This window comes from Pelecanus crispus, chromosome 1 (assembly GCF_030463565.1).
Source record: "Pelecanus crispus isolate bPelCri1 chromosome 1, bPelCri1.pri, whole genome shotgun sequence".
In the NCBI taxonomy this organism is placed as follows: Eukaryota; Metazoa; Chordata; class Aves; order Pelecaniformes; family Pelecanidae; genus Pelecanus; species Pelecanus crispus.
The window spans coordinates 126,464,087-126,486,261 of record NC_134643.1 but is presented as its reverse complement, the minus strand read 5'-3'; the positions used below and the strand labels follow the sequence as shown (position 1 = coordinate 126,486,261).

Here is a 22,175-nt window from a genome sequence, read left to right as displayed (position 1 = left end):
TTGCCTTTCTCTACAAATTGGAGAACTGAAAAAGGAGAAACAGCCAACAGCATCCTGTGCATGTACCGATCAGATGAAGTTAACTTGCTTTTTGCTCTAGGCTGGAACTGTTTCATGCCCACCGTGTGCACCCTCTCTACCTGCTGGGCTGGGACTTAACAGTTGCAACACCTTGCAGAGTCATCTTTCAGGCGATGGCAGGAAAGACAATTACCACAGCAAGGCAAAACCACAATGGGAAGCAGGGGATCTCTAGGGTTGTGCAGTAAGCTTCATCTAGGAAAGTTAGTTAGATAATTTGATTTCTATAGTTTGTGAGTTACACAGCTGAAAGCCCTCATCCTCATTTAAAAAACCCACAAAGCTCAGAGCTCTAGCTTTTTAATAATTACTTCAATGATTGTACAGAATTCATAAAGCAAATGGTTAAAAATGGGGTAACATTTATTTAATCACAATTCTCCCAGTGGAGCACTTTACATAAGGTTAGGTGTTTGCATGTAACTAGTTATGGAAAATAAATCAGAACTGAACATTAGAAATGAGTGTTAAAGGTCTGTGCTGACATTACATTTTTAGGGGATTTTACAAAGTCCTTCAATAATGCTAGACAAGAAGAGTGGAAAAATACATCCGAAAAATGAAGAAATCTACAGTGAGGTGAAGTCTCTCAGGTACTGGCAGGCTCTGCTGAGACGATCAGCTCGTTGACTGAGGTAGCTCCTGTGTTTAGCAGCTTCACTGTCCTCCTGAAGGAGATGGTTTAACTGGTCTTTTTCTTGCAGAAGATGCAACATTGTGGTCTGTAAGTTATCCCCGAAATCTTGAAGGGCAGAAGACAGGATGATCAGAGGGATCTGATTGGTGAGGCGTCTACTTGCTCCCTGTTAGAAGGGGGAAAAAGGCAGAAGACTCGTTTCCCAAAAAGAACTAAAGGAGGAAGGGGCTATAGGTAATCTGATAAGAAGTGACAGCACATTTTAAAAATATTTTATTGAGTTACTGTTCAAGAAGTGTGTGCTTCTGGGAACTAAAAAATGTTTGCCATTAGTCTCTTCTGTGCCCAAAAGATCTAAAAAGTAAGAATTATGGGAATGTCAGCTGTTGCTTTTTTCCCTCAGCAAACTAAACCCAAGGCAGGCTGTTCCCTGCTTAGCTCTGCCAGCTATCATTGGTAAGAGTTATACGAGGACATACCTGATGTGAACGATTTCTGGCATCAAACCTGTCTTCTCTGAACACTACCAATCCTTTATGGTACAGGAAATCAAACAGTGATTTTTCCCAAAGGTGGTAAATTCCTGTATTTAGACGGTATTTCCAATGTGGTTGTCCTCTTAAGTGTAAGACAGCTTTGGAGTAAGCTTTAGCCTTAAGGGAAAATGTCCTCAGCAATAGTGAGACTGGACTGTGCCTACGTTACATCTATTGATATCTCAATGAGATAATTTTCTGCTTAACCTGACAAACTGTCCGGTCTAGTTATTTATGCAAATTGAAACAGATTGAACCTAGAAGAGCTTGTGGGACCCTTTCCCCAGAGACATCCACAGGACTTGGGGGCTTAGCTTGTGCTCTTGGGTGATGGGAGGTTCAAAACCAATCCAACGCTGGGAGGGAGCTGCCTCTAGCCCTCCTGGTGCCAGGTGAGCACTTATGCCTCAGTGACTGGCTGCAATTGAGAGAGGTGCCATCTTTCTTTCTTTTTGTGGCACCTGTCTTCAAAATGGCAGTGGGAAGACCAGGTAGAGGCATATTGGATTTGTAGGTCCTATAGGGTCTAGGCAGCCCGTTTCCAGAGAAGTCTGAGGTGTCTGTGGCTTTAGATACCACTGGAGCTCAGTGGCTGCAAATCCTTCGTGTACAAGAATGGGGTTGAGCTCATGCTGAAAAATACCTAAGACTAAATGTTTAGTTTTTCTTCCTAGTTTGCAGAGATCTAATCAATAGCAAGCAATTCAGCTGAATCAGCTAAAGCACTTACTGAGCCTATGTTTTCTCTAGGCACTACGGACTGCGGTGGGAGGGACCTTAGATGCTTTAAATATGCGTGTTTTTCTGGAGCCAAACTCTACCCAGAATCTTGACAGTCCTGCCATAGGTGACACAGATTCATGCATGCCATTTGCAAAGGCCATGGACACTTAAGAGCTTCCATCTCATTCAAAGTGTATTTGGCCTTGCTAAGTCCTATGGAGATACGATGCCCTGGCATTTGTTACTGTTGAAAATGGTGCTTAGGGCATTTACAAAAATCTATAACTAGCATCTAAGACGTGTGTTATAGCAGACAGTACAGTGTGTTTTAGCAGAGAGTATAGCGAGGCAGGAGGGAAGAGCTTATGCAGTTCCGCCTTTGTCTCTTGTTCTCTGAAAGCCAATGGTTTTCTCTCCATCAGCCTGAGCAGCCTGAACATTTAATTGCAGGAATTTGTCAAAACCTCACTATTGAAATTCAAGGTGAGCTGCTGCCTACCTTACTGCATTATTAATATTGAACTTGTTGCTTGCTGAGGGAGTTTTATGAAACAAAGATCAAAAGCAAATCCTGATACTGTGTGTTCTCTTTGCTCTTTCTTTAACATGATCCTTTGTTAAAACATCCCTTTTGTCTTCAGAGACTTAACTTCTATGGAGCTATCTGCAATACAGCGTACGGACTCTGATCTCTACAGATAGCCAAATCCATTTTAACTTAACGTTTTATTATCGCTCCTCCTGCCGCATTAGTTTAGGATCTGACTGGAAGACACGACTTTCTGCTGGCAGCAGGAATACGCAGAGGAGCTTGAGGTTGACCTGAGCTGACCTGAGCTCTCAGATGCTGTGCCAAATGCCGAAGTGCTGTACATAATGTTGTTAAGTTTGTGGAATCTAGTGTTATTTGAAAAGCATGAGATGAACTTGCAGTGGGGAAAGCAATCCTAGGACTGTTGCTTCCTTTGCTGGAAAGGGGGGCTAGCCATCAACTGGGTATCAGTAACTTCTAATTACAGGGCCAAGGGCTCTTCCCTATCCTCTCCTCTCCTCTCCTCCATGTTGGTAAGTGTTCTTTCCTTGCCCCGACACTTGTCCCCATAGGAAAGCCAGCAAGAGAGAATTGTACTGTGTGGGGCTGTGTGGGCAGGAGGGAGTCACCCCCTTCTCTGTGAAAGGCTGGAGGAGGGTAAGAAGAGGACTCACTTGCTGATGGCGTATTCCCTGAGTGAGGGGCAGCTGCAGCAGGGAGCCATGCCAGGCTGGGGGGGTAGCTAACAAGTGGTTTAGGAGCCAGCTGTTACTTTAACAGCCTGCCAGCTTTTCTAATCACCATATCCAGCAGCGTGCAACTACATCTCCCCAGTGACTGTGCTGACACAGCCTGTCAGACCAGCTTTGTCCTGGCATTTTCATCACTGGTCAGAAGCTCCAATTAGCTCATACAGAAGCTGTGCGTGTATCTGGACAAGACACTTATACCCTCTGGCTACTATTCCCTGCATAGTAGTAGTACTGCATGAAAGACTCATTGACTACAGCGAGATCTGGACGAGGGGTATATGCGATAGCATTCAGGGTGCAGAAGAACTGCTGTATTGCAGCCTGTAAACTTACAGATAAATAGGCCTTCGTGTGAAAAAACATTTCCTGGACAAAGGAGGGCTCTTGATCCAAACCAGCTCCAATCTGGAACTCTTTCCCCTTGCCAACTTTGCTAGCATTTTCTTCCTTAACAGAATTTAAATCTGTAATGTAAAGGTCATCCTGGCAGTATACAATTCTCTCCATTCTAAACTGGATCCGGATGCGTCTTTCAGCCTCCGCTGCTTGTTTTTCTCTAATGTCTTCAATTCTGATCTAGGAAAGAAAAGAACAGCAAGTTCTCAGACATTTGCTTCCTTTGCAAAGGTGCCAGTGCTTAGCAGTGTCCCCAGGGAACGGGGACAAGGTGGGCATGGTGTTCAACAGTCCTTGCTGCAGCACTGTCTAATCCCAGACTGGCTCTTGGCAACATGGAGGAATGCTGCAGATTCTATTTCCTCTGTTGTGAAAGATCAGGAAAACGTGGCAGTTTAGTCCCCTCCTTAAACACGAGTGGGATCAGTCAAAACCTGGTGCTTGGACCCTGAAGGAAAATACAAGGTTCCTACAAGCAGCAATGGCCAGTCATGAGTTCAGCGTGCAGACTGTCCTCATTTTTTGCATGCATTTTGTTTGCATCTCCCTCTTCAGTAGGCAGTGACAACAGGCACTGATGTGAACTCCATTGCCCCTCCTGTCCTTCTCAAAAACCACAGTCTCCTATCTGTTGTCAGCAAACCAACCCTGTCTAACGCCTCACTGTCTGGCACATTTGTTGCAGTAATCTGATGCTTTCTGGGCTTTTTGATGCTTCCACCTAAAAGTCTGTGGGGGCAGCAAAGTTCCCTCAGTCATCCTCAAATTCCCTTAAAATGCTTTCCTGGCATCCCTAAGAAAGCATCCCATCTTTTTTCTTGTCTTCAGCGTCTACCAGAATTTCTTCCCTCTTCACTCCTCTCACCATGTTATGCCTAAAGAATGTCCCTAAACACCTCTGTGTTTGGCTGAAATAGCTTATTTGCTTGCTGTCTGGTTGGCCTGGGAGTTCAGTAGGGTTTGGCCATGCAAGTCAAATAGCAAACCAGCTATTTCACTCACATTTGCCTTTGAGTTTCCTTTTGAAGCAGTACCCTGTGAGGCAACTCTGCTTCCTGGCTGTCCAGCATTGCTTCTCATCTCTTCCTCAAAGCTCTTTCTGAGAAAAGGCCTTCAATGACATCCATATCATTTAACTCCACCCCAAAACATGCAATCCCCCAAATTGTGAACAGTCATCTTCTAACTCTCTTACAGTTGAGTGATTTTTGGCTTGTCTGCTGCTGCTCCCTTCTATCAAAGATGAGATTCCTGCACTGGCTAACATCCTGGCTTGCCTTTCAGACAGGGAAAAACACTGTTTAGCACTCTGAGGCTACCCATATGCTTACAGATCATTGCAGGACTTAAATTTGAAATTAATTAGAAACTCTTCAGGTTTTCTTTGCATTGTGTTGTATGTGTCAAGAATGTGACCAGAATGAATGAGGAATGTATGTTTTAGATCTTGTCAAAGTTGCACCGAAAGACAAAATGCACTTTCATTAGTGTTCTTGTAAACATACTATCATTTTGAAGCTCTTCCTTATTTTATAAAAACCGTAGGTCTGCAAGAAATTCCACACTTGCATAAGGGTAATGCAATGGCATAGGCACTGTAAGCATGTCTGTATTTGCAAATGCCATTCTGTCTTGCTCTTGTCATCTCAGGTTATAGGTAGTGTCTCACCTTAGCAGCTCTTTTTAGATTGTGAAAACTGGCAAAATGTCTTTTAGTGAGTTCCATAAATTTCTCTTCAACGAGTCCTAAGGAAAGAACAGACAGACAAAATATAGTCAGGTAAGCAGGTGAGGTTTTTAAACTATTGTTAATATGACACTTGGGAAAATGACTCATTTTCTGTATTCATCCAGAAATAGCTGAGCAGCTGTACTGATGCCTTATGACCAATACAAACAAGTAAGAATTTAGATTTCTAGCTCTGAGAGTGTGACCATTAAAGACCTCCTGTAACCACTTAATACCTAAGAGATTGAATATCACTGAGATTTCTTTGATAAAGCCATTTCTGTGCTTACAGCTGTGTCTGATCAGATGTGCCATCACTTGGCCCTGTAAGCACATCTGCATCTCACACCCTGAGCGGCCTCCCCAGGAAGAAGGGCTAGTGCATATAACACAGAGCACTGAGTCTGGTACAGATGCCGTAGCTGCCTTCTAAGGAAAACGTAGGAGAGATCATGACATACTTTTTCCTTGGGTGCTTTTTACCGGATGAACTGTGCATCTTTTCCCCAAGCCTCAGCAGTCACTGTATAATACTTACAATGTCATGCAAACAATTGGCAAAGAAGCTGGGTCCCCAGTTCAGGTTTGTGAATGGCACTCCCTAGGCTTGGGAATACCACGCCGCTTGGCTGGCACCAGGTACTTCTACTACACTAATTTTCTTTACAGTGTTATTTATTACAGTTACTTCCTAACTCCCTTCCACCAGCCACTGGGAAAAGTATTAACAAATGCTGGAGACCACATGTAGAGATTGGAGGCTCTAGAGAAGAAGCAAGCCCCCAGGTTGAATTAGATTCACTTCCCCACTCTGAAGTATCCTGGCTGGAGCTCTTGCCCCAGCAGTGAGAACATTGGCTTATCCTGGAAAAAAAATTGTCAGGCACGCCAGTGTACCCCATGTGACAGCCTCATGTGGCCTGCTGAGACGTACCAATCACGTTGTTCAGTATCTTAACAGCCGGCTCCTCCAGTTCCATGATTTGGTCTTTTATAATGTCCTCAAACGTCCTGTAGTTGGTAAAGCCTAGGAACTCCCGGCCACGATACTGGTCTTGATATTTCCACATTTTACTGGGTACATTTTTTCTAACTGTAATATTAAAATAACATTGCTTTACTACTAAATCACTCAATTCATACATTTCAGATTTAAGAAGGAAGTCTATTTCTGCTCTTTGAAATGCTCTTGAGAAGAACAACCACTGAGACAATCTTTCAAGCAATACCGTTACTACAGAACTCAGCTAACGTATATTATCGCTCAGTGAATGAGCCATCTCACACACTGGATCAAGCATCTAACTGACAGAAAGCAATCCAGAAATTATAATGTGGCTCAAAAATACTGGTTCTTCTTGAAATTGCTACCCTTACAAAAGTGGCCATTACCAGTCACTTCTGAGTTTAAAAAAAAACAGAACAGAACAAAAACGCAGACTCACTAAACAGTCTTATTCCAGGGAATCTACTGTAGACTAGCTATTTTTATTTAAGATATCACAGTCAATATTTCTTTGTTGACATTATATGAATTTGCCATCTTAAATGAGGTAAATCCCTTTGAATTGGTTTACATACTCAGGCAAAGGTGTGTTTCTAAGTGTTTTGAAAGGTTTTGATATAGTTCTGTTTTGGAGTCAAATTTGTGAATCATGGGTCAAGTGCACATGTGGAAGTAGAAGTCAAGCTATGAATGCATTCAATTCTAACATTCAGATATATGAGTCCATGGTTGGATAATAAAAAAAAAAAAAAAAAAAAGGAAAAGAAAAAGAAAAGACAGAACTAGATGTGGAGTTCAGAGTCTGAAAACATACCCGAACAGTTAAGGTAGTACAAAACTGTAACATGGCCACAAGAACATCTATCAGCTTTGCAACAGAAAGTTCAAGGCTTCAAGTATCCAAAGTATCTGCTCTTTCTAATACTTCATTCATCATAAGAAAGCTGAAGTTAAACAGGATCATCTGACATACAGGGATGTATGTACCTTCAGAAATCCTGGCTGATAACAATGCTTTTCGTTGAGGAAGGGCTTGATAAAGCTACTTCTAGTTTTCAAGCTATGTAAGTGAACTCACTCTGCTGCACATGTAAATACTTCACCTAAGCGTATGTACACATGATTTTGGGGTAGCATGTCATCAGCAAGAGTTGTGCTGTTGTAAGAGCTGCTGTGTGCTGCTACCCTGATCCTATTGTGAAGTTGGACATACTAGTTTAAATCAACGGGGATAATCTGAAAGTGCCCAGAGGATTCCCCACTGTGATTCAGCTGCCATGTGATGCCTTGCGTATCTTCTGCAACTCAGTTTCTCTTTGTCCTCTGAAGAAGCTGCATCCTTCTGCTAGTACTTTCTGCTGGTTTTACATTTATTTCTTCATGCCTTCATTGTCTTACTCTTTTATTTCTCTCCATAGAATCCTGTTGATTGGCTTGGTACTTCATGGATGGGACATAAGAGACATTGACATACACCAATGTCTGTCTGCCTCTCTTCACATATATGCATATATATACATATATTTGTCTCCAGCTGACAGCACCTTTGCAGCCTATTTGTACCTATCATTTCAGAGTCACTAGTGATGTTGACATAGATGTGCATCAAAGACTGAAAGAACTTGTTACAAGAGCTACTGCTTGACTGGCAGCTGATGCTATTTCATCTCTAAGAGCAAATGACGGGGTCTCTGAAAGATGTGAAAAAGATGCTGCAAAAGATGTTGAGTGTACAGCAGAGGTCAGTCTGCGTGTATCACCCTATGCCTCAGTTTAGAACAGAGTTCAGTTAAGCAAGGTGGGTGATGCCCAGAAAGGGGCACTATTTACAAGGTTGTGGTTATTTCAGACTCAGCATTGCTTTCTCCACACCTTAAACCAGACTTAAAGTAGAACAAAAAAGACCAAAATTCCAAAACATAATAGTAATAATAATAATAATAAACAAATATATAATAAATTTGTTCTAATTCTATTATTATTATTACTACTACTACTAAATTTTTAATGTTGGTGTTGGTTTTGTTGCTGTTATTTAGCAGAATGGTTCAGAGAATCACCAACCAATTCTGTGCCAGGGTCCACAGTCTTGGTATTATTGCTTTGCTGGGAGAAGAGACACCCACTGATACCTCCGTAATGACAGCATTTAATGCAAGCTGGGTCTTTGTCCCCAAGGACCAAAGCGTAACTTGCCTAACACTACAAGAGATGAACACTCCTAGCTTCTTGTTTTTCACTTTCTTGAAAACAACCCGTTGATGATGCTGTGTCTTGATTTGAAAGCAAGGCAATGGAGTGTCAGATCAGCTGCAAGTGATGGGTTTCTATGCTTACCGTTTGTCGCACAGTCTTGGAGAATCACTGCCCATGTTTGAAACTCTCTGCGGATCTTTGAAAACAGTCTGACTTCATTTCCAAACAACTGTTCCTCTCCACACATTGTTTGAGAGATGTCATGATTAAAGAGTTTGATCATCTGTAATGAATTGAAGAACAAGCAAGCAGTGTAGTAAAGTTTCATTTCTTCAGACTAGCTTGCATATTTTAAGTAAATCTGCAGTCATTTGATGTTAAAGCAGGGACATGGTTCCTTGAAAACATCGCTTCCTTACATCTTTTATGCTCTTAGCTCCTGGGTTTGTTTTTTGGCTTTTTTTTTTTTTCCCAAAACTAACACACCTAGAGGAGAACAAACTTGATATTCTTTTTTTGATTTTTTTTTTTCCTGTGGACTCTCAGAACCATTTATTAAGTTCTAATTGACCAGACTTGTGTGAAGTCTTTGAAGACTGATGAGCCTTCATAAGCACCTCTGCTAGCCTGCCGAAAGCTTACTGTGAGGGATTAACTCCCCAAGCCAAGACACTTACATGAACTTGCAAACCGCATTTTGATATCAGGAATGTATTTGATCTTATGAGTGCTGTAAACAGTGGAAACCCTTCAAAATGTCGGGCAGGCAGGAGTATAAGTTTTCCCTCTCTGAGATGCTTGATTTTGACCATTCAACTGAGTTGTTGTTCAGTTCTCTTGTCACATAATGACAGGAAAAAAATTGCTAGGAGGTGCCATGAGCTCCTGTGGTCCACTATTTTTGCAGGTATGATGTATTCCTGCCAGAGGTTTGTCTATGATACTCTCAAAACACTACAGTGACAGATAACACAAGCTTCCTGGTGGTCCATGCCAACAGTTTGCTAACTTTAGGAGGTTTCTTTTTCTCCCACATTCACCTCCTCGCTCTGCTCCATGACCAAACCAATATTGATACTTACATCTGTGAGGAAAATCAGCTTCTCAGACTCTATTCTGGGTGTACCTCTTCTATACCTTTGTAGATCCTGTAACGTTCTTTGGAGCACCTCGCGTATTTGGCTCTCTAGTGTTGGCACAGTTTTCTGGGGGGTAGACAGTAATGAAGGACATTTAGGTAGGTTGAACATGTCTGGTTTTGGAAGGAAAACAAAAATCCCTCTAAGAGTGACCTACACTTGATCTTTGCTGCTCTTAGCAGTCCAAGAGCTTGCGGTCCTTGCAGCCCATGCGTGATAGTGGGATAGCATGGAAATGCAAACATGGCTTTCATTGAGAGAAGGCAGGGGGCTAGGATATCCCTGAGAAATCAGGCTGGACCTCACTGCAAGATGGGCAGAATAGCTGCAGTCTAGGGCAACATTTCACCTACAGTAAGCCAAAAAATATGTCCTCACAGGTTGCACCAGGGAAGGCGGTGATGCAGGGAATGTACTGACCCTGCCATTCCTGATAAATACCTGACTGAACACAGCGGTTTAGTTGCTTATTTTATGTAAGATTACATAAATACATATTTTTTTCTCCTTCAGGACTGAATTTAGAGGTTCCCTGTATTTTAGCATTTTTCCTTAATGCAATAAGATATATTACTTACAGATATATGTATATAAAATTTAAAAACCAGTTTGCTTATATTAATATAGTAATCTAATAAACCAATTAGATCTTACTTGGGATTTTGAAGACATTTTCAGTTAAATAGAAATAATTGTGTTTCAGTAAGCTCATAGCAGTAACTTGTCACCCAGCTGATCAACACTTCACAAACAAAAAGACATATAGCTGACATTGAAAAGACAGGAGTTATGAGTCACAAATAGTTGAAATGATTTGCCTATTGTCAATCTTCAGCTTAAAGGCAAATCTGAGGACAGAACATGTGTTTCTTTACCTCTAACTCTCAGTTCAATTTGTTCTCAGATTGCTGGATTGAAGGATAATTAAGTACTCTCTATGCATATAAAGATGCAATCCAATTGCAATCAATTGCAATCCAAGGTTGAAGGGCTGAACTTATTTTTAGATAGTAACTGATACAAACAGGTTAGTATGGCACCTCTGTTACTTACAAGAATATGTCTCACAAGTTCATTTGTGAGCTTCTCTGCCAGATGAGGAATAGTAGCCCTTCTTTCTTCCAAAAGAATGCTGCAAAAAAGAGGAAAAGGTGGTTTCAGATAGACCATGTGTGCAGGGCAAGGAGAGAGAGAGTACTGATGCGCTGCTCTATTTTTGCTAGTTCTACTATACAAATTGAGTAAAGAAAGGGCCCTCTGGAGAGTGCTAGTACAGGTGCGGCAGCAGCCCAGGACTCTCTGGGCACCATGGCTTTTATGCAAGAGTTTCTTGACGGATACTGCTACTGGCTAAGCAAAGGGAAACAGAGAAGAATCTGAAAATAGCAAATTCTAACAGCAGACTAATGTGCTGCTGTATTATTTCTGCATGTGTGAAGTACAGATTCAAAACCCTTTTCACCTGCCATTCTCTGTATTATGACTGATTTGCTGCTGAGTCATCTTCTGGGGAAATCTGTGCCCTCAGCACAGGCAGTATCCTTTCTCATGCTGAGTTTCACCGTGTTTTCCAGCGAACAGAAATACTTCAGTGCTTGGCTTAAAGTGCTCAGATGCTTAACTTGAATTCTTTGGGACTATTCTGAACTTCTGAAGTTCATTGCACTTCTCCCAGGGTTAAGGAGAGATATATACCAAACTTGCATCTGAAATACATTTTAAAAGTTTATTTGACATGTAAAATTCTTCTGGCTTACTGGAATGCAGCACTACATGGGCAATGAGAAATAGCGAGCATAATTAACACCTGTTTGTAACCCTAATTTAAATATCAGCAAGTCAACAGGAAGCTTTGAAGTGACTTTAATATGTTTTCAATTAGGTCCTTTCTGTGAGAAGTACCTGAAATGTCTGTGAGTCTCGAAGAATTTTCTCTCTTGCTGGATTGCAGCGGCCAAGGACAGTTTGTTGTGGATGTCCTGCTGCCCACGACACTTCACAATCATGTAACCTTTTTTGAGGGGGATGACCAGGTTTCGTATTATGTTAACGATAGACTCTTCGGTTCCTCTGTCCACCAGGTCAGGTTTTGTGAGGATCCCTGTGAAGTTACCCAAAGAGAAAGTTAGTCGAGTGCAGAAGTTAAAGGTGGGAGAGCTGCAGTAGAACACCCTGCCACCAAAGTGGGAACACTCTGTACCGTGTTTTATAAAGCAACTTCTCTTCATTTTGTTTTCTCTCTCCTAGAAATCTCTCAGCTCCTGGGCTTTGCACTGTAAAACTTGCTCTACAGTTGGCCTCCCACCACACCTTCTGCATTGCAAACCTTTTTTAACAGGCAGCAACAAAGCTTTCCTGCAATTAACTCTGAGATTTTCAATTTCCAACTATTCATAACATGAATGCCAGCAAGACTCAAAACTGAGGGATTCTTAGAGATACTGGATCATCTCAAGTTTTGTAAATAGTTTATTTAGGCTGTTTTCTTTTTTTTCCTTCTTCTAGGAGCTAATTTCACAGATCTGGTGTGGAATACAGAAAATCAGACCTTCATGTAAAAAAAGATTTGCATTTCTCTTCAACTTGTAGCTTAAAAATTGTCTCACCTAGTGTCCTTTCTCCACTGGGGTCCACCTCTTGAGCCATTTTCAGTGCTTCTGTTGTTGCAATATCCACATTACATGGCACCACTACCAAATTGAGTGTCTCTCTGCAGCCAATAACTTTCTTAAGTAGCATTTTGATCTGCAATGCAATACAGCAGTAATGAAGCTCAGTGAAATCAGATGCTTGCATGTAGGATGTGACCATTTCTAGCAATATGAGCCACTGATGACATTAAGTGTCACATATACTGAGGATAGTATTACATGCTAAAGAATGGCATGGAAATGGGTCAGCAGAAGAATGCAGCCTCTTTTCATATGTCAAGATTAATCCAAACATCTAGCATGAATGAGACCAGATTGTTGTTATGCCTGTCCTGAAAGCTATGTAAAGTTTAACCTCTCATGCATATAATATTTCATTATGGAAATATTAAAGATGTTTCATAAATAATCACATGATGTACGAAAACCAAGTTCTGATGTCTAGATACACTTATGGAAAGAAAGCAAGCTAGATTATGCTGATAAATCTCAAATTTGTATCTCTGAAAGGAGAGCAAATGTCTTTGGCTTTTATTTCAGTGCAGTATTTGTGAAAAAAACCCAAGTCACACATGACATCTAGTTGGCATTTTTTTCTATGTTTCAATGCCAAACTAAAAGAATTTCTCATAGTTTGTGTTGTATTGCAAAAGGTTCACACAGCTCTGTTGTACTTATACCAAAGTCAGTCAACTTTTTTTTTTCTGAGTTTTGGTAAAGGGGCCTCCCTTTTCTAGTTCCCATCCATCCCAGTTCCTGACATGCTACAATGCTATAGCCTCCATCTCTGAAGCATGCAGGCAGCTGGGGATGGTGAAAATATGTGGATCATGTCACACCTACTGCTTTCTTCTGAATACAATCAAAAGATTACTATCTAATTGTGAAATGAAATTACTCTTCTCCTAGAGAGTAAAGCCCAGACAATCCAATCGTGTCTTATTTTTGTTGAGATGTCTAGTTTAGATTGGGCTACTCTTATTCCAAGTTCCTATTTAAAGGTATTTTAGGAGAAATGATACATGCAGCTGCTGCACATCACCCTCACAGCTGGCCTTGCCCAACTAGAGTTTTATTTGCATTCTCCAGCATTTCTTCTAAAAGCAGCCAGAGGAAGAACAGAGAACGCCTCCACTTTAATGCATATTCTGTTTACTTCAAAAAGGGTCTGCTGGGATCCCTTAAGGGATGAGAAAAACCAGGATGGGTCTCATTCTGATGTACTCTGTAAGTAAGGGATGACAGAGCAATGAACCTGTAGGAGGACCAATTTGCTGCCTTGCTCCAGAAAAGCTTACAAGAACTCAGATCTGTTCACCTTTGCCAAATACATCCACAGAGCTGGCAAGAGACAACTCATTTTGGGATGTATCTATCTTCCAGACTGTGGTCTAGCCAAGGGACACGGAGGCAGCACTGTTTTCAGGGTCCACACAGCCAGGTTATTCCGTGCTGCCTTGGGTAGGCTGTGTCAAAGCACCTGAGGTGGCTCCTTCATGGCTAGCATGGGCAGCTGCCTCCTGCACAACAGGGCAGACAGGAGATTGTGGACCTCACTCTTCCTATCAGCAATTCCTTGCCTGAAAAATAGGCCTGTTTGTTAGCGTAGCTCTATTGCTGGCTCAGAAGCCCAGCATAGCAACTCCAGCATCCTACAGCAAAGGCTCGCGTATGAAGTAGGTTACAGAATTGACCCCATGCACAGGTTGGCATATAAGACTGAGTTTTACCTGTTGCCCTATGTCTTTTGGCTGATCCCCCACGGCCACTCTGGCAATTCCAGGAAGATCAATTAGTGTCAGATCTGGGACGTCTGGGGACCAAATTTCTAGGGAAATTAGTTCTCCACTAATGGCACCTCTAATACCAGCCACAATATTCTGGGCTGCAAGGAGAAAAGAGCAAGGCAATGAATACAAGTTTCAAACAATGCATCAAAGTGAAGTTGTACACAATGACTTTGAAAAGTCCAAGGACTTTGAAAAATTTAAGGAAATTATTATGCAACACATGGATACGTGGCATCCTTTTGGAATGTGAACTGTAATATTTTACAGAGCATATACTTATGAACTCTCATATATGCAGACAAAATACATGCAAATAAACCACAAAGTGATCGGATAAAATACTGGTCAGTTGTAGAAATGCTTCCTCAACATCAAGACAATTTGTAGGCATTAATTAATCCCTGGCTGCCTTGGAAGATAAATAGGTGTTATTCTATATTTTTCACATTTTGATAGAGAGTTTGAGAGATCAAGTCATTTGTCCCAGATCTTATGAGGCAATAATGCTTGAGCTGTGAACAGCACAGAGAAGCAAGAAAACCCTGTAGTCATTCTCGTGAGAGATTTTCAGCTCTGTAATTAGCTTAATCAATTCATACCTCTTGCCTTGCCAGTTTTGGAAGGAAATATTGAAAATATCCAACTAATATATTGAAAAGCTAATGAAAAAACATTAGGACAAATAACAATCTTGCAGAACTGTGTTAGTCAAGGAAATAAAGACAATCCAACTTTCACATTTAGGGCAAGTGCTTACTGCCCTTTGGGTAAGAAAAATGTTTTCTTGCACAGCAGGAAATACTATAAAAGTAAAGCTGTTACATGGGAAAGGCAATAATTGAGGCTGTGGTCACAGTAGCTGGCAGAAGCTCCATATGTTCTCTACTCTGCCTTCTTGCCATTTTCTCCAAAATCATAAGATTTCCAGCCACAGACACCTCAAGCATTCTCGGAGCTTTTGAATTGATGATGGGAACCTTTTAGGGTTTTGCATGTTTACAATTTGACAACCTCCCCAAACCAAGCAGACAGCATCTAGCTCAGGACACAGCCTGAGCTTTTATTGGACATCACGGATCATCTTCACCACTGAAGTAGTAAGTAGTACAACCCTCTTGAGAGAGTTACATTATGCTACCCCACCTTATTCTGCTCTGAATTCAGCTCTTGGTGTTACTCATGGCTACAATCACTGTGTTAGTCTGGGGACTGCTGCTCAGCCTAAGAAAAGGGGAGAAAGGATTCAGAAGAAATCGAGCAAGCCAAATCAGAGGGGAATACATTACAACTCACCTTCTTTTATTGCTGTCTCCACCTCAGAGGCATTGTGGAGATTTATGCTGATGTCGCGGTAACAAATTTTCCCTTTCCATGCCTGGGTCGCAGGTGTTCTTTTCAGTTTAAGTTCCAAGGGACATCGAGTAACAATACCTGCAGCAGTTCCAAAGACAGAGGTAACTCTGTCAGCATTTCCTATGCATGATACGCAGCCATGGACTGCGTGATGTACACAGGGTTGCCTAATACTTTGCACAGAGACACAGAAATGTTCCAAGAGACATTGCTAAAGCACTCTTGCCCAGCTTCCCCCTCAGAGTAGGACTGGCACTGGCACTAGGTGAGGTCAGCCATGGCTCTCTGTCCAGCCATGTCTTGTCTTGCAGACCTCCAAGGATGGAGATTCGCACCTCTCTGGGTGACCCATTTCAGTGCTGCACCTACATCCTATGAAAACCTTTTCCTCAAGTCCAGCCTGAAAGACTAGATGGTATTGTCAACTCATACAGAACTTGCAGAACTTATGTGTGTGTGTATACACACACACACAAAGCCGGAAAGTGAATCTTCTTGAGCTGCAAAGTCTTCCAACAATCTTCTCTGACATAAATAACATCAAGGCACATGTTTGTAAGTAAAGATTTTTGTACATTTTCTGCCAAAGGTATCTGTAAGAAAATCTTGTTAAAAGACCCCAAACCAACCCCAAAATTTCAAAACTAGTCTTCCATGTGAAACCAATACTCTGCTGCACTACTCTTTGCTGGGAAATGCACAGAGTCAGCTGATGCTACCTTTCAGTCTGTCCACAGTTTGGGGCAAGTATGCTACACTATGCTCTTACTCCTGGTCTCTTCACCACCCAGAACATGTGCTTTGTTGGAGTTACCCTACAGTGACCCACCTGCACATGCATTTCTTCTACTGGAAACCAGAGCTGAGAAGGCCCCTGGAGTCTCACAATTTAGATATAGTCTCAGTTATGGAGTTATCCAATACCGGACCAAAAAAAGGGGTGAGGAGGAAAAAAAAAAAAAATCCCTGCCACCTCATCAAAGTGAAATTCAGGTGAAAACCTGAGCAGGTGAATTCTTACCATTGCCCCTAGGAAGAGCAACACCAGACAGGGCTTCTAGGACGGAGCTTTTCCCAGAGCTCTGGTCTCCGATCACTGCGATCGCGGGCAAAGCCAGGTCTTTTTCTATTCCGAGAGCTCTTAGGCTGTCGATGAGATCAATGCAGGGTCGGATCTTTTCCTCGTATTGGTTGTACAAGGAATGTTCTGCTACCTGCTAGAGTTAAACTTACAGTGAATTTTCTATAATTTTAAAATAAGTTGTTGCCACAGAAAAACTACCCTTTTAGGCATCTTTTCCAGCTCATCATTCTCTAGTAAACCTTATGTACCGGCATCAAGCTGTACTTCATATCACTGTGCATCCTTGCACCTCCATGTTACAGACAGGTGTCTGTAAATACAACAAAATCAGTCGAGGTTAGCTCAGTGACCATCCTTAGTAAAAATACCAAACTTTGTAAGGTATCCTGAGAAGGTAAAGAGTAAGAGGACACCTCACTACTAAAGTGTGCTTAGTTAATTTTTTTTTAACTGCCATTTTCTTCCACTCATCTATGGAGGTACCGAAGTATGTGTATGCAAATCAAGAGTAGTCCCAGTAATAAGAGAATTTAGTACAGAATAGCTTATTAAATCTTTGTTTTGAAGTTTGAAGATTTAGTTTGTGCACAGACACCAAAGGCGTTCTGCTGTAGTGTCCTTAACAGGTGGCTAAAATCTTCTAGGTCATCATCGCTCTTCTTTCTTTGCCTCATTTTAGGCTAGGGTAAGGGATGAAAATGAGTGGTTTGTTTTAAATTGCTGATTATCGTCATTTTTTGGTTTTGATACTTGTGCCAGATATTAACATAGGCTCTTAATTTTCATGAAAACAAACCAAGTAATTTCCAGCCCTTTACAAAACTGGTCCACCTGCTTTTAAATATGCCCAGCTGAAATTTATAAAGATCAGCTTGGTCTCTTCTCCCTGTTCCTCTTTCCATGTTCCAGTCTGACTGCTGTATTTAGAAATGCAGTTCTGAGAACACCAATATTTTACAGACCTTAACAGGCCAGGAACATTCATACCTGATGTTTTTAAAAGAAAAATTGAAGTTGCCCACCATCATCTTTGTCTATGAAAGCCACCTCTGAAAATACGTCTATCAATCAGATGTAATCAAACAGAGCAGATTTTTCTTTCAAGTTGAGAAAGACAGCACACATTACTGGAGGCAGGTATTTTAAAACCTTATTGGTAACCTCTCCCCACTATATTCATTACGATGTTTACTAGCTAGTAAATCCTAACCATTCTCAAGAACTTCATTAACTATGACACAGACTTAAAACCAATCTGTTTTAGGCATCAAATAATCAACACATGTTATTATTAACCTTCCTTTGTATTTCTGTTGAAGGTAGCAGAGCCTCAAGTAAAAAATATTTCAGATTTTAGGATTTCTGTTCAACGTTTGCTAATTGTTACCAATGAGACAGATACACTTTATGCATTAAATTGACTGCTAGGCTGCTGCCATCCTGTTTTTTACACCTGCATATTTTATGCCTGCAGATTAATTGCAGGTACCTGTCTTCCTAGTTACACAAATGACTGCTTGGCCCTGATCCCCAAAGTATTCCTCTGCTTAGACCTAACAAGTGCAGATTGCCCAAAGAGACAAGGGAATTCATTTTGGGGCACAAAGTGAAACACAGGACTAAGAGTTGGGAGGATCTATGCCCTCTTCTGGTATCTGTCTTACCTTGTCCTGTTTTCTGTAATACTGTTCCTTCAACTCCTTCTGCTCATGGTTAGGCTTTCCATCAGTCATGTTCTCCAATAGCAGATCATCTTCATCGTCTAAGGATGGTGGAAGAGGTACTGTAAAAGCGTCTAAAGATGGTGGTGGGAGAGGTGGTGAAAAAACATCGTTCTTCAAGGCAAGTTTGGTTCTTCCAGAAACTTGTTTATACGCTGCCCTGTTATTATCCATGGCCTGCTGATTTTTTGGCCTATGACGTGTGTTGTCCATAAGTGTTTCACTAAACAGCGATTATTGTCTGGTCCAACCACTCTTTCGTACAGCTTCTGAAATCAAACATGGGGCACTGAGTGACTCCAGCTTGCAACAGTGATCATAGCAGAGAATATCCAACACCACTTTTATTTACTGATTCAAACCCTCAGTAGATATCAAGTGTGACAGCTCTTTTCAAATCACTAAAATTGCTCTCCAGAAGATACCCGACCTCCCTTATGCTTTCTTTGTGTTTCAAAAAAAGAAGTTGCCACAGAGTAAACAAGAATATTTTTTTTTTTTCAGGGGGAAAAAAAGTTACACCAGTTTTTGCAAAAAGCCACTTTTCCTCAATGAAGTATTTTGCTGAAAGGTATTTTGAGAAGCTCAGTCAGTAAGGTAGCTGCGTGACATGGTTGGAGACAGTGTGTGAATGCTTCTCTTCAGTCACCTAGGGTCAGGAGTACAGGGCTGCGTGGCTGCACACGGAAGGTCTACATGGGTGGGCCACCAGCAAGGAGAGTAGGACACGCCAAGCCATAGTCTGCTATGTGGCCAACCCGCCTCTCCTGCAGTAGAAACACTTGTCAGAGGCAAGTCTTACAGCTGTTTGAGAAGCTCAGTATCTCAGTCCCCCCCTCTATAGCTTAAAACCCTCTCTGAAAAGAAGATTTTGCTTGACATGATGTGAGAGAAGGGAGAACTAGGAGACTTTTTATTTTCTTGTTCAGCTTTTCTTTACGTAAAAGTTTTGTTGAGATATTTTCTATGGATGACTGAAGAAACTGCAGGCTTTTGATGTGATGTTTTCCAGGAAAAGTGATTTCCAGAGAGAATGATTTAAAGAAAAAACCCCAACAGTATTTTTTCAAAGCTAGATTTTTTTTAACCTCCCTCTGCCAAAATCAAGATCTGTTTAACTCAAACACTTGGGAAAATGAATTAGGAGAAACACAATTTTTGCTTGAAATAGCTTTGTGTTCTTTTAATTTTCTGCTTGAATTAAGTTTATAGGTTTTCTAATTTAAGCAGATGTCAAAACAGGATGATCAGACACAATGTAAGTTATACTTTCAATGTGTAAAACAAGTTCAGAAAAAAAACCCAGATTAATTCCACACTTGTTATTCAGTCTTTCTTTTTAATAAAGCAATATTTTTTTTTTAAATAAATAGTCCTGACTCTTTTTATCAAAATAACAAATAAATTACTACAGGGAAACTTCTCAATTTTGACCAGCAATAAAAGATGACTGAACTACTTTAATTTCTTTATAGGTGTACATTTTACAGTTCCCTCATCTTTCTCCCCATGTCCCCTTTCTTTAGTATTTCAGTAAAACCTTTTTTCTCTTTCTATTAATGAATTATAAGATTTTTCTTCCTTGAATGAGGACTCAGTGCTTTATCTGCAACAAACATACATTCCCCATTCACTGGCCACCAGATTCTTTTGTGATTTTCTATTGCTACAGGAAAGTTTACTGATAATAATGTCTCTAACAGCAATCCCTTTTATTGCCTCTCCCATTCTCTACCTGCCTTTCAATTTAGTGGAATGAACGCTCCCTATAAATTTTTGATCTAAAGTAAATATTACCCAAGAACAATTTTCCATCCCTTTTACATTATTATTTATATTCATTGGGTTGTGTTCAGAGTTATTGATGTACTGGTTTTAGCGTATGGCCTCCTAAACAGGGATGTGTTTCCTTCAGAAAGAAATTACACAGCAAGCTTTAGCCACCCTTATAATGAATTGGATGAAAGGCAAAAATAGTGTAGTAAGGCCACCAGGAAAAACAAAACAAAAGGAAAAAAAAAATATCTTGCAAGATAAACTTGTGACATCTGGGAAACTGAGGCTTAAGGAGTCTGACAAAAAAAGTGAGAATTTTGAAATATTTTAGTGCAAGGGCTATATCTTACCACATACCTGGAAGGTTTTTTTAGCTAGGTCTGCAAGTGCAGATCACAGTGTGCACACACAGATACACAGGCTAACTGGGTAAACTACACAGTCTTTGGGTTGTACGTTTATTAAATCTAGTTGTCTTCTCAGAAAAAAATGAAGCAATGCAAAGCTTATGATGCTACACATGAATACTGCCGGCTAGACTGTGTTGCTAAACACTGCCCCCACAGAGCACATACTTTAAAAAATGTGTTCCAATTTAAATGCCATCTCTCAGTCATCTTCCTTTAAAGAGGAAATAATACTAATGTCTTTTCTTTTTCCCCAACCCAGAAAACAACAAATCCTACTCCTGGCAAACTTGTTTAACCACACTTACCCTTATGCAGTCTTCTCACATGCAAGTATTAAAAGGCATGAAGATAACAGTCAAAAATTGCATGATTATTTTTAGAAGAAGGAAAAGAGAACATTCTACCTGTGCAGTGTCCCGTAGCAAGGAGAAGCAGTAACTTTCTTCCAGCTTTTGGTCCTTTTTTATTTACAGGCTCCACCTACACACTGTGACAAGGATCAGCAGAAATGAAACCAATTCTAATATGAAAAAGGGCTCGCTTCATGAAAGCTCTGGAAATAATTATGCAATGCATTGTTTTTTTTCCTTCCATTTCCTTATATGTCAGTCAGCTTTCCTCCTGCTGTTTAGTGGAGCGCAGAAATGAAACTCCTCACGAGCACAGCTGGTCGCCTCCTTGCTTGGCTGTACTGTGTGGTGGGGTGACGGGGCAAATGGGAGCGATACTTGGAAATATTGCCCATGAGCAACAACCCTCCTTTCCTCCCCCCAAAAGTCAGCTCACTGAGTCAAGCTGACTCGCACGTCGGATGAAACCAGACAAGTTGAGAAGAGACCAGGCAAGCTGCTCACTCCCACCGGGGCTGCCTGCCAGGGATGCTGACCTCGTGCCACCCGGGGGACCCTTTCAGCCTCTTCATCCCTTCATGCAAAAAACAAGTGGGTGACGGCCCCCTCCACAGGAGAGGGAATACTTTTTCCACCTCACAGCAAGACTTTCCAGCCCAGCCAGGGTGGCAAGCCACGCCACCGCTGACCTGGGCTGTGCCTTTGCTGTCAGAGGCTGCAGGGTACGGCTGAGGTTGCTGAACATGGGCGACAAGAAAGCGAAGTGACACACGGTGTTATTCATCAGTGTTATGCACTGCTTCTGGGCAGTCGAGGTCTCGAGGCATTTTGCAGGTCCTTGCGCTGTTTTCTCGATGTTACTGAGCCAGGATGCTCCCTCTTCTGCTGTCTGCGCTCTCCTGCCCTTATTTTTGTGTTTTTGTAGGCTCTAAGCTGTTAAGCAAAATCACCTTGTTTTGTCCGGTCAGGGGCTTTGCAACTCTGAGGCGGGATCAGCCCTTATTTCTCACTCCCTCTCATTTTGACTGCTGCCTCGATCAGCTGCTCTCAGTTCCTGGCAGTTTCGGTGGGTTTCAAACTGCCTTACCTTAGTCTGTGGGTCCGACCGAACAGCAGTCACAGTGTTCATTAGAGCCAGCCCTTCTGCCTACTTCCTCCTGCAGCAGTGGCCCAGAGGGCCTTTTTTCGGAGCTCTGGCTGCGGGCATGTGGCAGGGAGCGGCACGGAGCCAGCGCTGCACAAGCAGTGCCAGGGCTGGGCGTGGGCTGCGGCGGGGAGCCCCAGCTGCGAGCTCTCCTGGCCTCCTCCACCAT

General features: G+C 41.6%; 2 protein-coding genes across 2 annotated transcripts in view; one reads left to right on the top strand and one right to left on the bottom strand.

Moving 5' to 3' along the window:
- C2CD2 (C2 calcium dependent domain containing 2) overlaps nucleotides 1–22,175 on the top strand; it is a 433,467-nt gene that overhangs the window by 241,020 nt on the left and 170,272 nt on the right. The window lies entirely within an intron of this gene.
- Nucleotides 629–18,500, bottom strand: LOC104034243 (interferon-induced GTP-binding protein Mx). Its single transcript, XM_075722193.1, has 13 exons — nucleotides 18,270–18,500; nucleotides 16,543–16,738; nucleotides 15,462–15,599; nucleotides 14,109–14,263; nucleotides 12,334–12,472; nucleotides 11,630–11,828; nucleotides 10,781–10,859; nucleotides 9,671–9,793; nucleotides 8,730–8,871; nucleotides 6,321–6,479; nucleotides 5,327–5,403; nucleotides 3,595–3,837; nucleotides 629–884 (listed from the first exon to the last, which is right to left on the bottom strand). Exons 1-13 carry the CDS (start codon nucleotides 18,498–18,500, stop codon nucleotides 651–653), a joined length of 2,115 nt encoding a protein of 704 aa, XP_075578308.1. The 3' UTR covers nucleotides 629–650.